A 14,110-nucleotide genomic window follows, 5' to 3' on the forward strand; every position below is an offset into this window, starting at 1 on the left:
CATGGCTGCTTCTTTATTGGCGACGTTTCGACGTGGATTGGACCACGTCGTGGTCACGACAGGATAACCAAGACGTTAAGTCCCGATTGTGTATGTAAATGTAAACTATGCGTCATTAACGCCAAAATTTAAAAAATTAAATAATTTTTAAATAAATTTCTTCTACTGAAGGTACACTAGTATTTACCAGAATTTCGTTCGAATGACCAAAATATACTGGTTAACGGCCATATAAAGAAGTTTGAATTCTTCTCTATCTCAAATATTACTTGTGTATCAAATTTCATAATTATTGGTGGATTCGTTAAAGCCCCAAGAAGTAACAAACAAACAAACTCACTTTTACTTTAGTAAGGGTGTGAATGTAAATCAATCATTATATCCCGATCACTCAGATTAAGTCGTTAGTAACAACTAGTTTATAATATTAAAAAGGATTCATGTAAATAAGTATTGACAATATAAAAGATCATAATTTAATATCCCAACATAATATATATTTGTAATTAAACATAGTCAGTGATTACAACATAGAGAGTGACTTTAACATAGTAGGTAATTACAACATAGTGAGTACAACAGTGGGTGACTACAATATAGTGAGTGGCTGCAACACAGTGATTGACTACAACATAGTAAGTGACTAGAACATAGTAGGTGGTTACAACATAGTAATTTACTACTTTGATGCAGATCTGTGCGTGTAACAAATCAGCCGTAATGTTAGAAAATAAACAATCTCCATGAAGCTGAGGACACTGCAGCCGAGGAACAAGCCCGCCATGCCGCCGACGGCCACTAAAAAGTATAAAAATTGTGGATTTTACTGTGTACTTACAGGGAAAAATTTATTTATTGCACAACTAGATTGTGTATGTATGTACTCTTGTAAAACCGGGCATTCCCCGGTTTTACAAGAGTGCATACATATATATAAATGACTAATATTTAAAAAAATAAATACAGTAATTATTTACTGACGTTGTTACCTTTCTACAAGTGAAATTCATTTTCAAATTTTCAAAATAATGGCTTTAATTGAGAAACCTCTCAATAGAAAGTATTTATATATTTATTTTTCAAATTTTTAGAGAAAGCGAATAACAGGGCGAAGAATGGACAGCAGTGTCACTCTTAAAACATCTATATAAACCTAACTGCGGTTGCCAACCCGACTGCCAAGCGTGGCAACTACTGGCAAAACTCTCCTTATGGAGAAAGCTTATGTCCAGCAGTGGACAGTTAAAATAATAATAAAAAAATAGCATAGATATATTACCCAGTACATCTGTGAAGCCGAAGATAATGTCGCGTCTGTACCTCATCCTCGGATAGGTTACGATACCCCACTGCAGATTGGTTCCCAGGAACCATTCTTGTAGTACCTATTGTATTAACAAATATGAGTGGTAGGTTAGTATTATTTAATACTAGGTAAGTTGGGGGAAAGGGATTGTTAGTAATGGAGACTAAAAATCCCATTGCTAGCAATATACTCAACCAGGTCGACCTCCTTGTGGTTCCCTTTGGAAACTATCATGGTTAATTCCTGATGAATTCATCATGATGGGCTAACTGGCCTGTTTTCATTCTCATCTATCACCCTTCACTGGTGCTCCGCCAGCATATCACGTTAGCGCAGGCGGGGTAAATGGTTATCACACCATTTTCACCCATCAAAAAAAAATACTAGGTAAGTATTTTTTTTTTATATATTTTTTTTTTATTTATTTATTTACGAGAGGGAAACTTTGTACAAAAGTCGATTGCTTGGGTACCTCTGTCCCATTCGTGTTTAAACCGTGAAGCAGTTGTATTTGCATGGCTGTGTTTCGCTTCGAAGGGTGGGATATGGCGTGAATTTACTGGGTACAGAGGAATAACACCTGAATCCTCAGGAATGGCAACGCATGGGGGGTATCATGGGCGAAACAGTATACTCTGTTATGTCCATGGTACTGCTTATGTCTACAGGCGACGGTTACCACTTCCATCAGGTGGACCATCAACTTGTTTGCCATTCTAAGTGGTATAAAAAAAGAGTATATTCTTTATAATTGTTTATAATTACTCCTCTCCATCCAAAGGTTGCCTGGAAGAGATCGCTCTTAGCGATAAGGTCGCCCATTGTTTTCTCATTGTGATTATTTCTTGTAATTATTTATATTTATAATAAGTTTACTATTGTAATCTTTTGGAGGAAACAATAAAGAGTATCTATCTATCTTTATTCTATGGCTGTCGTAAAAACATAATTAGTACCGAATGTATTAAATTAGAATACTATGATTCTTAAACGCAAAGTCGCCATACGGTCCCGGCATAGAATAGACCACCCCTTCCTTTCCCGTGAATGTCGTAAGAGGCGACTGAGAGACATTAATTGTCAAAGGATGGGCAGCAGCATCCTTGCTAATACCATCACCTAAGCGTAATAACGCCAATGCGCCAGCCAAGCGTGGAAACTACAGGCAAACACCCCCTGTAGGGGGATGCCTATATTCAGTAGTGGACGATTAATGGCTGATTAGATGATGATGATGATGATGATGATGATGATGATGATGATATCACCGTAGTAACCAATAAGAAGTTAGTAGCTTTTTTGTCTAGTATTTTTTTTTATTTTAATAACTCACATTGGATTGTATAACATAGTTGACATCGTCGCATATTGGAAAGCAGCCGCAGTTGATTTTCTTTCCTGATTTATCTTGTAGTTTATACAGCTCGTCTGAAATATATAAAAATATTATTCTGTATATAAAGCAATATTATATAGTAATATAGTATATAGTACCCTGTGTTTACGACTTTGCACAAGCAAACTCGATGTAGACCGACCCCTCACTTGCTTGCGATTGTTTGGATACCTCTGTCCCATTCGTGTTTCAACCGTGAAGCAGTTGTGTTTGCATAGCTGTATTTCGGTTTGAAGGGTAGGATATGGCGTGACTTTACTGGGTACAGAGGAATATCATCTGAGTCCTCAAGAATGGCAACGCATGGGGGGTATCATGGGCGAAACAATATACTCTGTTATGTCCATGGTACTGTTCATGTTTATAGGCGACGGTTACCATTTTCTATCAAGTGAACCGTCAGCTTGTTTGCCATTTGAAGTTGCATAAAAAATATATAGAGATATTACTGTATTACCCACTCTTAATTTTGGGGAGTCAAATAAATATAGGTGGTTAAGGGTTACTACAAACGACAACCTAAAAAAAAGTATAAGTGCATTCAGTCAGTCTATTTTTTTATACCACAGAGACGGCAAACAGACATACGGCCCGCCTGATGGTAAGCTGTTACCGTAGCCTATGAACGCCTGCAATACCAGGGGCATTACGCACGCGTTGCCCACCCTTGAAGAAACCTCTTTCTTTCTTTCTTAAAGAATCACATTGTTTAAAAAACTTCGACAGGAACCTCATTTATTCGCAGGAGGAAACATCTCTAAAACCACATTGTACGCTACTATCCAGACTCTAAGGTATAAGAGTAAACTGCCTTTTGGTGTCGAACTGTTTCTAATAGATTCGGAATTAATTAATTGATTAAAATAATTAAAACTTGGTACCATACCTTTATACTGGTATAAACAATGTAGACCTCTGATATCACACGTTTTCTCGTCGCCTGCGAACAGTACAAGAGCAATGATGCCACAATGCAACTAGGTAAAATTATGGTTCGAAACAACAATACAGATTTTATATCATCATCATCATTATATCAGCGACTAACTGTCCACTGCTGGACGTAGGCCTCGCCCATAAGAGGGACAGTTATGCGTTGGTGATGTTTTAATAGGGACGCTGCTGCACATCCGTCGATTTCATCGAAGTTCCCTCAGTCGCATCTTTTTTTTTTACTACACGGGGGGCAAACGAGCATGCGGCTCACCTGATGGTAAGTGACTACGGCCGCCCATTATCACCCACAACACCAGCAGCATTGCAGGTGTGCTGCCGGCCTTTTAAAAAGGAATGTACTCTTTTCTTGAAGGTTATGTTGTCGTGTCGTATCTTATAACACTTATGGGAAAGTAACGGTTGGCCCATTCTATGCACACCCTGTGTTGTAAAAAAAAATGCTATCTCATGCGAGAGCGTTTGGGGCCGCTTCGACAAGGAACTTACCAATTCTCCTATAAAAGTGCGGTATGCATTTGCAATACTTGAGACAGAGTCGTATCCGGCACTCCATGCGGCACATGGTGTAAGTGTACACAGAATTGTGCTGCAAGATGTTCTCGTGGAGAAAGCGGCAGCGTCTCTGAGCAACGCTTAGTCTGTATTCAAAGTAAGTGGAAGCAATTAAAATATCAACTGAAATAAAAATTTATAAACATATGATAAATTTTTATCTGTACCTTTCCTGCACTAGATTACCCGCCAGTTAATTATTTTAGCTCTAACTATACTGGGTTGGCTGGAAAAGATCTCTTTTAGAGATAAACCCTCCTTTGGTAACAAGTTGTTAAACTAATCGCTGTATCTATTATTTAAGCGTAATAAAGAATAATACATACATACATATCTGTCACGCCTATCTCCCATTAGGGTAGGCAGAAACAATGGAACGCCAAATGCTTCGATTCAAACAAACCTCTTTCGCTTCTTCCACATTCTTTAATCTTTTCATACATGCTCGCCGGTTACGGGTACTTTTAATTTGTCCCTTCTTCAGCACTTCGCCTATTTGGTCGACATACGTCCGTCTAGGGCGACCCCTACCGACATCTCCATTCATTCTTGCTCGATAAATCTCTTTCGTAATTCTTCTTTCATCCATCCTCTCCAAATGACCAAACCAAAAGAATAAATAAATAAATATATATATATATATATATATATATATATAAAACTAAATCCTCTTAATCATATAAATGCAAATGTTTGTAAAGATGGTTGTATAGGTGGATATTTATTACTCTTTCATGCAAAAACTACTTAATGAATTGGAATGATGATACACTGATAGATTATATCCTAGTTTAGCACATAGAATATTTTATATTTTTTTTTATACAACTTAGAATGGCAAACAAGCTGACGGCCCACCTGATGGAAAATGGTAACCGTCGCCTATAAACATGAGCAGTACCATGGACATAACAGAGTATACTGTTTCGCCCATGATACCCCCATGCGTTGCCATTCCTGAGGACTCAGGTGTTATTCCTCTGTACCCAGTAAATTCACGCCATATCCCACCCTTCAAACCGAAACACAGCCATGCAAACACAACTGCTTCACGGTTGAAACACGAATGTGACAGAGGTACCCAAGCAATCGACTTTTGTACAAAGTCTCCCTCTAGTATATGTACTGATATACGCGAGAAACACTGCAGAATATAGATATATTTTAATAATAATAATAACTTTAGCATTAGTCCTTTTCTAACTTTGTGACGATTGAAACTACTATGTATCTTCATAGAGCAAATAATTGCATATTACGGAGCAAAAATTTTCTAATGTAGCGGGTGCTTATGAGCGGCGAAAGGTTTTTAACATTAAATAAGCCGTACCATCGTTTGTCCTTTGTGTTTTAAAAAAAATATATGTATAAAAAGAGAATATATATAATGCGTAATGAACAAAATACTTAGCAGCCTCTGAAGACGTATACACAGTCAATGCTGTGACGTAGAGCTTCATGTAGAAGTCTTCAGCAGAGTGCTGGTGCCTGGTCGATATATCTGGCACTTCCAGAGGTCCGTGGAGGTACACCTGCATAGATTAGGTAAATGCCTAATATCTTATAGAGAAAACTGAATATTGGGAAGCCAGTAGCAGAGGTGCTCAGAGAAATTGTTCAATATGATGCCCAGGGCCACTTTCTACCATCGTACGGCTCGCCATCGACAGGAAATCTCATACCTTAGAGCCTAAATGGTTGCGTACAACGCGGTTTCAGAGATGTCTCCTTCCACGAACACTCGTGTTATGGAATGAGCTTCCTGCCGAGGTTTTTCCAAGAGACTACAGCATGGGGTTCTTCTAAAGGTAAGTAAAGAGGTTTCTTCAGGGTCGACAATGCGCGCGTAATACCCCTGGTACTGTAGACTTTTATAAGCTATGGTAATCGCTTACCATCAGGTAGACCATATGCTTGTTTGCAACCTCTATGGTATAAGAAAAGGAATTTATACATCTATGTAAGTATAAGATCTTTTTCTTACTTCAACCGCTTTCATAAATCGGCTCATGCATACTAGTACACGCCAGTTCCAGAGACTTACATCCTTCAAATGGCGCACAGTCTACCTGATCACTACAATTAGTCCATTATTTTCTTTTTTGACAGCTCGCTTGATAGAAAATGGTAACCATTGCCTACAAGCAGTACCATGGATATCACAAAATATACTATAACGCCCATGATGGCCATTCTTGAGAACTACGATCATTTTCATATCCTGTAATATCATCATCATCATATCACTCATTTATTGTCCACTGCTGAACACAGGTTTCCTCTAGGGGGGAGGGGGGGGGGGGGTAATATGCATATCAGCCGGGTTGGCAACCGTAGTTAGACTCTCATCTCGCTCATCCCCCTACTATTAAGTTCCCTTGTCGCCTCTTACGACACGGCAATGGAAGTGGTGGCCCATTCTATGCCGGGACCACACTGCTATATCACTGCTATAATTCATTATATCTTATAAATTTTATATGACAACATATGTTTTGATTCAGAAGAGTATTTGTCTATTGGACGCCGCTGTGGCAGAAAAATAACTATGTAAATAATTCACAGACATCTGGAGCATGTGCTGAAGTGTAGGGATAGTGAGTTGGAACCTGAAACTAATTGTTTTTGAAACTTACGTCGTAAGAGGTAGACAAGTTTATAACTTGTGCGAAAACTTCGCCATCTAGCGGATGGATATAGAAAGTGCTGTTATGTACAACCACTCTGTCCCATCTGTTGGCTGCCCTGTAACTAATATTAAAGAGTTTTTTATGCCACTTAGAATAGCAAATAAGCTAACGGCCCACCTGATGGAAAGTGGTAACCGTCGCCGTAAGCAGCACCGTGGACATAACAGAGTATACTATTTCGCCCACGATACCTTGCATGCGTTGGCATTCCTGAGGACTAAGGCATTTCCTCTGTACCCTATAAATTCACTGCCATATCCCACCCTTCAAATCAAAACACAGCCATGCAAACACAACTGTTTTATAGTAAAAACACGAATGGGACGAAGGTACCCAAGAAAACGACTTTTATACAAAATCTCCCTCTAAATAATTTTTAATTCAAAAACCCACCACACCAGAACAATTCGGAGGGAAAGAGATTCTCAGTAATAGGGTATTACAGTCCCATTATATATTATCAGGTCGGCCTCCGAGCGGTTCTCCTTGGCAACCATCATGATTAAATTTTGTTAATTTTTTCACAATGGATCAACTGACCTGCTTTCATCCTCATCTATCCTTTCTCACTGGTACCCCAATATTGTAAACCAACAGAGCAGGCAATGTTACAAAACGTTACGTTTGCGAGACGAAGAGGAACACTACGAAGCCCAGTCGGTCATACCCGAAGAGTTCCGAACGCCGTCTTTCTTATCTGGGACGATGCCGCAAGCGTCTACTCGCGACATAGTCACTGACGATTACGGATCACGAATTGATCCCGAAACTAGTCGAGCTTTCTTGATCTAATTACACGTAAGTTAAACCAGTAGTTATTACATGAAAACAAATTAAATAGATCCTTGATTCCCGCCTTACATAAACAATGGCGTGAATTTACAGGGTACAGAGGAATAACACCAGAGTCCTCAGGAATGGCAACGCATGGGGGGTATCATGGGCGAAACAGTATACTCTGTTATGTCCTTGGTACTGCTTATGTCTATAGGCGACGGTTACCACTTTCCATCAGGTGAGCCGCCAGCTTGTTTGCCATTCTAAGTTGTATAAAAAAAAAATGGTATATAACTTACGCAGGGGAGTTGTAAATAGCAACTTTTGAATTCACAGCGTAGCACAGCCCCATCTCGGTTATAGTCGGTATTATATTGAGACTTATGCCCGTAGCTCCTATAGTGAGAGTGGGCTTGAAGCTCGCTGACAAATTGAGTACCAGCTCCACGTATTTGTCAGCTGGTATCCCATCATATACGGGTATGGTGTCGAAAGTTTCGTACGTAGCGTTGGAAATGCCGATGATGAATTTTGTTAGCGTTTCCTTATCCGGCTCTGATGAACTTCTGTAATCATAGAATTAACTCTTCTAAGATTGTTAGTCTGTTCCGCAAAATTTACTTATTATATGTACAATAAATTTGGCTGTGTGATTCCAACATAAAATGGGCCACCCCTTCCTTTGTGGATGTCGTAAGAGGGGACTAAGGAGAGCGAGGGATGTGCTGCAGCGTCCTTCTTAAAATATCTCTAAATCCTAATTGTGGTTGCCAACCCACTTGCCAAGCGTGGCAGCTACTGGCAAAATCCTCCAAGAGGGAATCTTATGTTCAGCAGTGGACAGTTAAAGGCTGAAATGAAGAAGATGGTGATGTAATTTCGCTGCGCAGTCGTAGCATACAATAGGCTATCATATCCTTTCGCATGGGTGTTTTAAGAGGCGACTAAGCAAAAACCGCTCCAAAATCGGTTATTTTGATCTCAAAACTAAACTACTATTTCGGTTTTGATAAAATTCCTATGACTAATCTATAATTATATCCTTTCAGTTAAAAAACAAATTTTCAAAATCGGTATAGAACTGACGGAGTTATGAGGTAACAAATATAAAAAATAATATAACCGATTTAGAAACCTCCATCTTTATCGGCTGAAAATTAGCTTAAGGCAGAGATAAAGCGTAACATAAAAAAAAAATACGAACGAATTTTAAACATTTTAGAAATAAAATAAACAAAATTGTTTTCGAAATTTACTGTACATAAGCGCGGAGTTTCTTCGCATCCAGCTTAGAGTTCGGGCAGATGGTGACACACGGGAAGGTGGTATTCCAGGCGAACATATCTCGGTCCATGGACAAGACGGTGGGCGAGGACTGGTAGCGGGTCCACGTAGCCCGGGACAAGTACAGTGCCCCGAATACTGAGAGTGCTACAATGGTGAGCCAGAGAAGACTGTCAAAGATAAAGTACATAGTAATTCTACTAATACATCCTTATTAATTTTATTAATTTGAAAGTATGATTGCTTGTTTGTTTATTACCTTATAGTGCCTTACCTCCTACTCACCAGAGGGAGACTTTGTACAAAAGTCGATTGCTTTGGTACCTCTGTCACATTCGTTTTTCAACCGTGAAGCAATTGTGTTTGCATGGCTGTGTTTCGGTTTGAAAGGTGGGATATGGTGTGAATTTACTGGGTACAGAGGAATAACACCTGAGTCCTCAGGAATGGCAACGCATGGGGGGTATCATGGGCGAAACAGTATACTCTGTTATGTCCATAGTACTGCTCATGTCTATAGGCGACGGTTACCACTTTCCGGGTCAATTCCTATACTAAGAGAACCTGTTCTACGGGTACTAAACAACTGATGCTCAGCCAATTTTTTGAAAAACAAGTACCTAGCTGCTTATTATAGGTACATAAAACACATCCAACCCAAATAAATTGAAAAAATACTTACACTTCAAAAGGATGCCTTTTGGATGCAACCAAGTGGTTCAACCCATGTATCGATGAAGTCTCCAGGAATAGCGTGAAGTAGTCTTTCATTTTTCTCTTGATGATGTTACCACGAGTGTTTGTACCAGGCTCAAGATCCTTGGCGTGGAGTGATTGTTGAAATTCATTTTGGATGATTTGCGCTTGAAAGGTGCGCTCAGAAAACATTTTCTTAAAAGCAACTTTCTATCCTTTTCATACAAAATTACTTAATTGAAAAACTAAATTGTTTTTATTTCTCAAAATATTAATTAAAAGTAAAAAATCAGACAAAATCGCATTAAAAAGTTGAAAGGGAAATAATGTTATGTTAATGCGAAATATTATTTTATAAAGAGTGTTTTAGAAATCAAGCAGTCCAATTCGAAAAGGATTTCTAAATTAAAAAATGTTAAAGGAAAGTAATAAATTATAAAATTTTAATAAAAAAAATTTAGGATTTATTTGGAAAATTGTAAACGCCCGTGAAGTGCAACAACTGTATCTGAATAATCTGAATCAGTGATATCGGTACAAATTGGAAAAGTTATGCTGCGTCCAGACATGTGTAATGTAATTTACAGTGTAATATTATAGTATACATTATATTACACATAGCTCAGGCCTATATTCAGCAGTGGACGGTTAACAGCTGATATGACAAGGATGATGTTTCTATTGCTGATCTGTTTTGTTATTCTGAATATCAACTATTTAGTTGTATTGTGACATCATTGCTCTTGTAGTGTCTGTGTAATACGACATACATAACGTAAACATGGCCTGTGATCACACATTTTTACGTAAAAAAGAATAAAATAACGCAAAAGTAACATGTAACGCTAGCAACGTTACATACATAGAATTTAGAGACATATATACACAGAATTTACAAAATAACAATAAATTATAATGATCCCTTTTTGTAATATGGATAAAACCATATTACGCTAACCCCTAATAATAATTGGGATAAGGGTAGGAAGATGATGATGATGATTTCTTTGATTGCATTGGCCACAGCCAACCAATATTAGCAACACTAGAGGGATCTTTCTGGTATTAACAATCGTTGTGATATGATAACCTGTATTCAGTACCCAGTAATTTTATTACTTATTTATTTATAAAAGTCACACCAACAATATGCTCACAACAATTAAGCAGACAATGTGCAATATTATAAGTAAGTAAAAAGTGAAAAATTACTATTAAAAAATACTTAAATCTAAGTTTTTTTGAACAAAAACATCTCACTCCTCCCTACCAAACTTAAGGCCATATGAATACATCAATTAAAGGTGTATGCAGCTCTCACAGATAAGCGTCAATGTATACTAACTAACAATTATACAATTAGAGAAGACCAATTACCAATCCATATTATTAATAAGCCTAGTAAACTGCACTAAAGAATTACCAAAGATGTCGATATCATGGTCAACGTTTACGACTTTATTGTAGGATGACAACATTCTGTTGCCATCATTCCGGCATAATATTTAATATTTTCATTAGCATATCATCTACAAAAACATTCTACCCTTCAAAGCAGAATTAAACGTGCAAACAAATGGTTTAGTAGCATAAATATGTAATGTATAAATGTTACTTCGTACAACGTCTCTCTCTGCTACGTTACATTACATTACACTACAAAATACATATGTTTGGTCGCAGCTTAACATATCATTTCGTGATACAATCTCATTATCCTTTTGTTACGATATTATCCAATTCGTTATAATTATATAATTACGTTCGTGTCGTTAATAGTTGAAGTTTATTTGATAAAATAAATTACTTTCATCGGCACTGCGCTTCGAAATCCATTGTTTTTATATCACTATAAAAACAATGGATTTCATGTGTTCACACACAGAATCTGTCACGTGGCAATGCATAATTAATGTGAAATGTATAAAAATTGTGATTTCATTGAATGACTATAAAAAAATTGAGGGATCATAGAAATGATATTATCACACCATACCATTATAAGTTATCTAATATTAAATATATATTTAAAAGAAAACTTAAAAATGTTTTATTTAGTAAACAAAAAATTGGCATACCTAATAGGTAAGTAGCGGGGGGCAAATATTTATCACTTAGAATCCCATTGCTAGCAATATACCCAACCAGGTCGTAGTCCTCGCGGTTCTCTGGAAACTATCATGGTTAATTTTTTTTGATGAATTCATCATGATGGGCTAACTGGCCTGTTTTCATTCTCATCTATCACCCTTCACTGGTGCTCCGCCAGCGTATCCCGTTAGCGCAGGCGGGGCTACAATAGCATTTTCACTCATCAAAAAAAAAAATAGGTAAGTAGCGCAAATATTTGTCACTTAAATACTTGAATGTGATCGACTACCTCTGACTAGGGTAGTCATTTCTAATGATATTTTTCATTTATTAATTTGGTTTAAAATATTAAATAGTGATTGATAATGGGCATATACAATTAGTTTAATTTTAGGGGAAAGGGATTGTTAGTAATGGGGTCTAACTGGCCCATTGCTAACAATATACCCTATTAGGTCGACCTCCACGTGGTTCCCCCTGGAAATCATCGTGGCAAATTCTTATTGAATTCGTCATGATGGGCTGACTGATCTGCTTCATCCTCATCTGTCATCACTCACTGGTGCCCCGTCAGTGTACACTGATAGCGCAGCCGGGGTTATCATTCCATTATCACCCATTAAAAAATTTTTTTAATCAAAAATGTACAACCGACGAGCTTAATTCTGTAAAAGTTCTCGTCCAGCAAACCCTGAATAGAAACGAGCATTGGTTATCAGGAGGTAGTGTACGCACAATAAAAAATGTTAATCAAAGAGATCTGTCTTTGTAAACAATTTCATTCATAAGTGTCCAGACGTTATCTTAATGGAACTTGGATTGACAAACAAGATAATAGATACGTTAACCGTCACGTATAAACAGGAACAGAAACACGGACATTACAAAATACACTGTGGCGCCCATAGTACAACTCATGCGTTACTGTTTCCTGGGGACGTTGTGCAACAAACGTCCAAATATCTTAACAAATATTCCCAGTTATAAGTTTTAGTGGCAATTCTTTATTTAAAAATTTTGAGTGAGCGTAGGTAAAACAGGTCACATTTATATATAGTGTCAAAATATAAATTTGAAACGGTTTGTAAACAAAATGAACTAATATTAATAGCATTTTTGACAGTAGCCATCAAACTCTTTCACTTTCATCACATCAAAATATTATTTAAGAATGTAAGAAGTTGAAATAAAGTTGTGTTATAAAGCGTTATGAGTCTTATACGCCTATAAATTGAGTTCATTTTTTCAATAACGAGAATTCATGAATGATGTTAGAAATATCGACTCTTGTCATCACTTTGACGGTTCACCAACAAAATTTTTTGGGCAATTCATAGTTCAAACACGTGTAGCGAGCTTACCGCTACTTGAAGATTAATGATTTCACTCACACACTCCGCTTTGACGCGTCTTTAGATCTTTAAAACATACTATTTTCAGATATAGAAAAATAACGCTTTAAGAACCACTTCATATAAACAGGTAGGCGTTATTTTTCATTCATTTCATCTTCACACCTTCTTTTTCTAAAGATACGTACATTTAAATACATGAAATTTGGATTGAAAATTTGTTTGAAATATCATAAGTAAAGAGATGGCATAAGAGAAAGGATTTAGTTATTGTATTCATTGTTGCCATTTGATATAATTTTAAATTTAAACGAACTTTAAAATCAAATATACCATTTTACAATTGAAAACATGAATATTTTGGATCGGATATTTAATTATACTACATTCAAATTGTAGAATTTTTTTTTATTATTTATTTATTTATTACTAACTGTCCGCCCCCGTTTCGCATACTAAGAAAATGAAACCAAATTTTTAAAAATACAACAAAAAATATTAAGCAAAAAGGTGCAGCAATTTTTACGTAATGCGCATATATACATTTTGCAATTGATTTTTATTTATATAGATTTAGAATATTATAAATAATTAGATACATCATGGTACAGAAAACGGTTATAGCTACCATTAAAATATTGCACAAGTCGATTTAAAATCTTAAAATAAATATAATAAAATGATACACTCTTTTTATTATAATTATTATATGGTACATAGCTCCATAATTACCTAATAAAATTATTCTCGAAAATTTTTCACAAAATATAAAACTACATTAGCTTTGAATATCTAATATAGGTTACATTTCCCACTGATATTCTCAAGGGAACAGAAAATAACTAGATAGCGCGATCACGTTAATTTGAATTTAATTTAAAATAAAATCTATTTATTATATAATTAATTAATTAATATAATGTTTAGCCTAGAAGAATTCGTAAATTAAAAAAATACAGGCCTACAAATAAGGTGGCGAAAATTTAATACAAATTCAATTTAAAATATA

General features: G+C 36.5%; 1 protein-coding gene across 4 annotated transcripts; it reads right to left on the reverse strand.

Moving 5' to 3' along the window:
• Positions 1-462: 462 nt before the first annotated feature.
• On the reverse strand, positions 463-10,152 carry LOC113523227 (sodium channel protein Nach). Of its 4 annotated transcripts, none has more exons than XM_052899553.1 (10): positions 9,645-10,152; positions 8,935-9,132; positions 7,978-8,244; positions 6,848-6,935; positions 5,619-5,743; positions 4,146-4,297; positions 3,589-3,642; positions 2,640-2,734; positions 1,280-1,385; positions 463-798 (listed from the first exon to the last, which is right to left on the reverse strand). In XM_052899553.1, the coding sequence occupies exons 1-10, from the start codon at positions 9,848-9,850 to the stop codon at positions 680-682; spliced, it is 1,410 nt and encodes a 469-aa protein (XP_052755513.1). In that variant the 5' UTR covers positions 9,851-10,152; the 3' UTR covers positions 463-679. The 4 variants fall into 4 exon arrangements, with proteins under 4 accessions (XP_052755513.1, XP_052755512.1, XP_052755511.1 ...); XM_052899552.1 differs by having other exon boundaries at positions 6,848-6,956; XM_052899551.1 differs by having other exon boundaries at positions 6,848-6,962.
• Between the last annotated feature and the right edge of the window lie 3,958 nt (positions 10,153-14,110).

This window comes from Galleria mellonella, unplaced genomic scaffold (assembly GCF_026898425.1).
Source record: "Galleria mellonella isolate WM207_F2 unplaced genomic scaffold, CSIRO_AGI_GalMel_v1 utg574, whole genome shotgun sequence".
NCBI classification, from domain to species: Eukaryota; Metazoa; Arthropoda; class Insecta; order Lepidoptera; family Pyralidae; genus Galleria; species Galleria mellonella.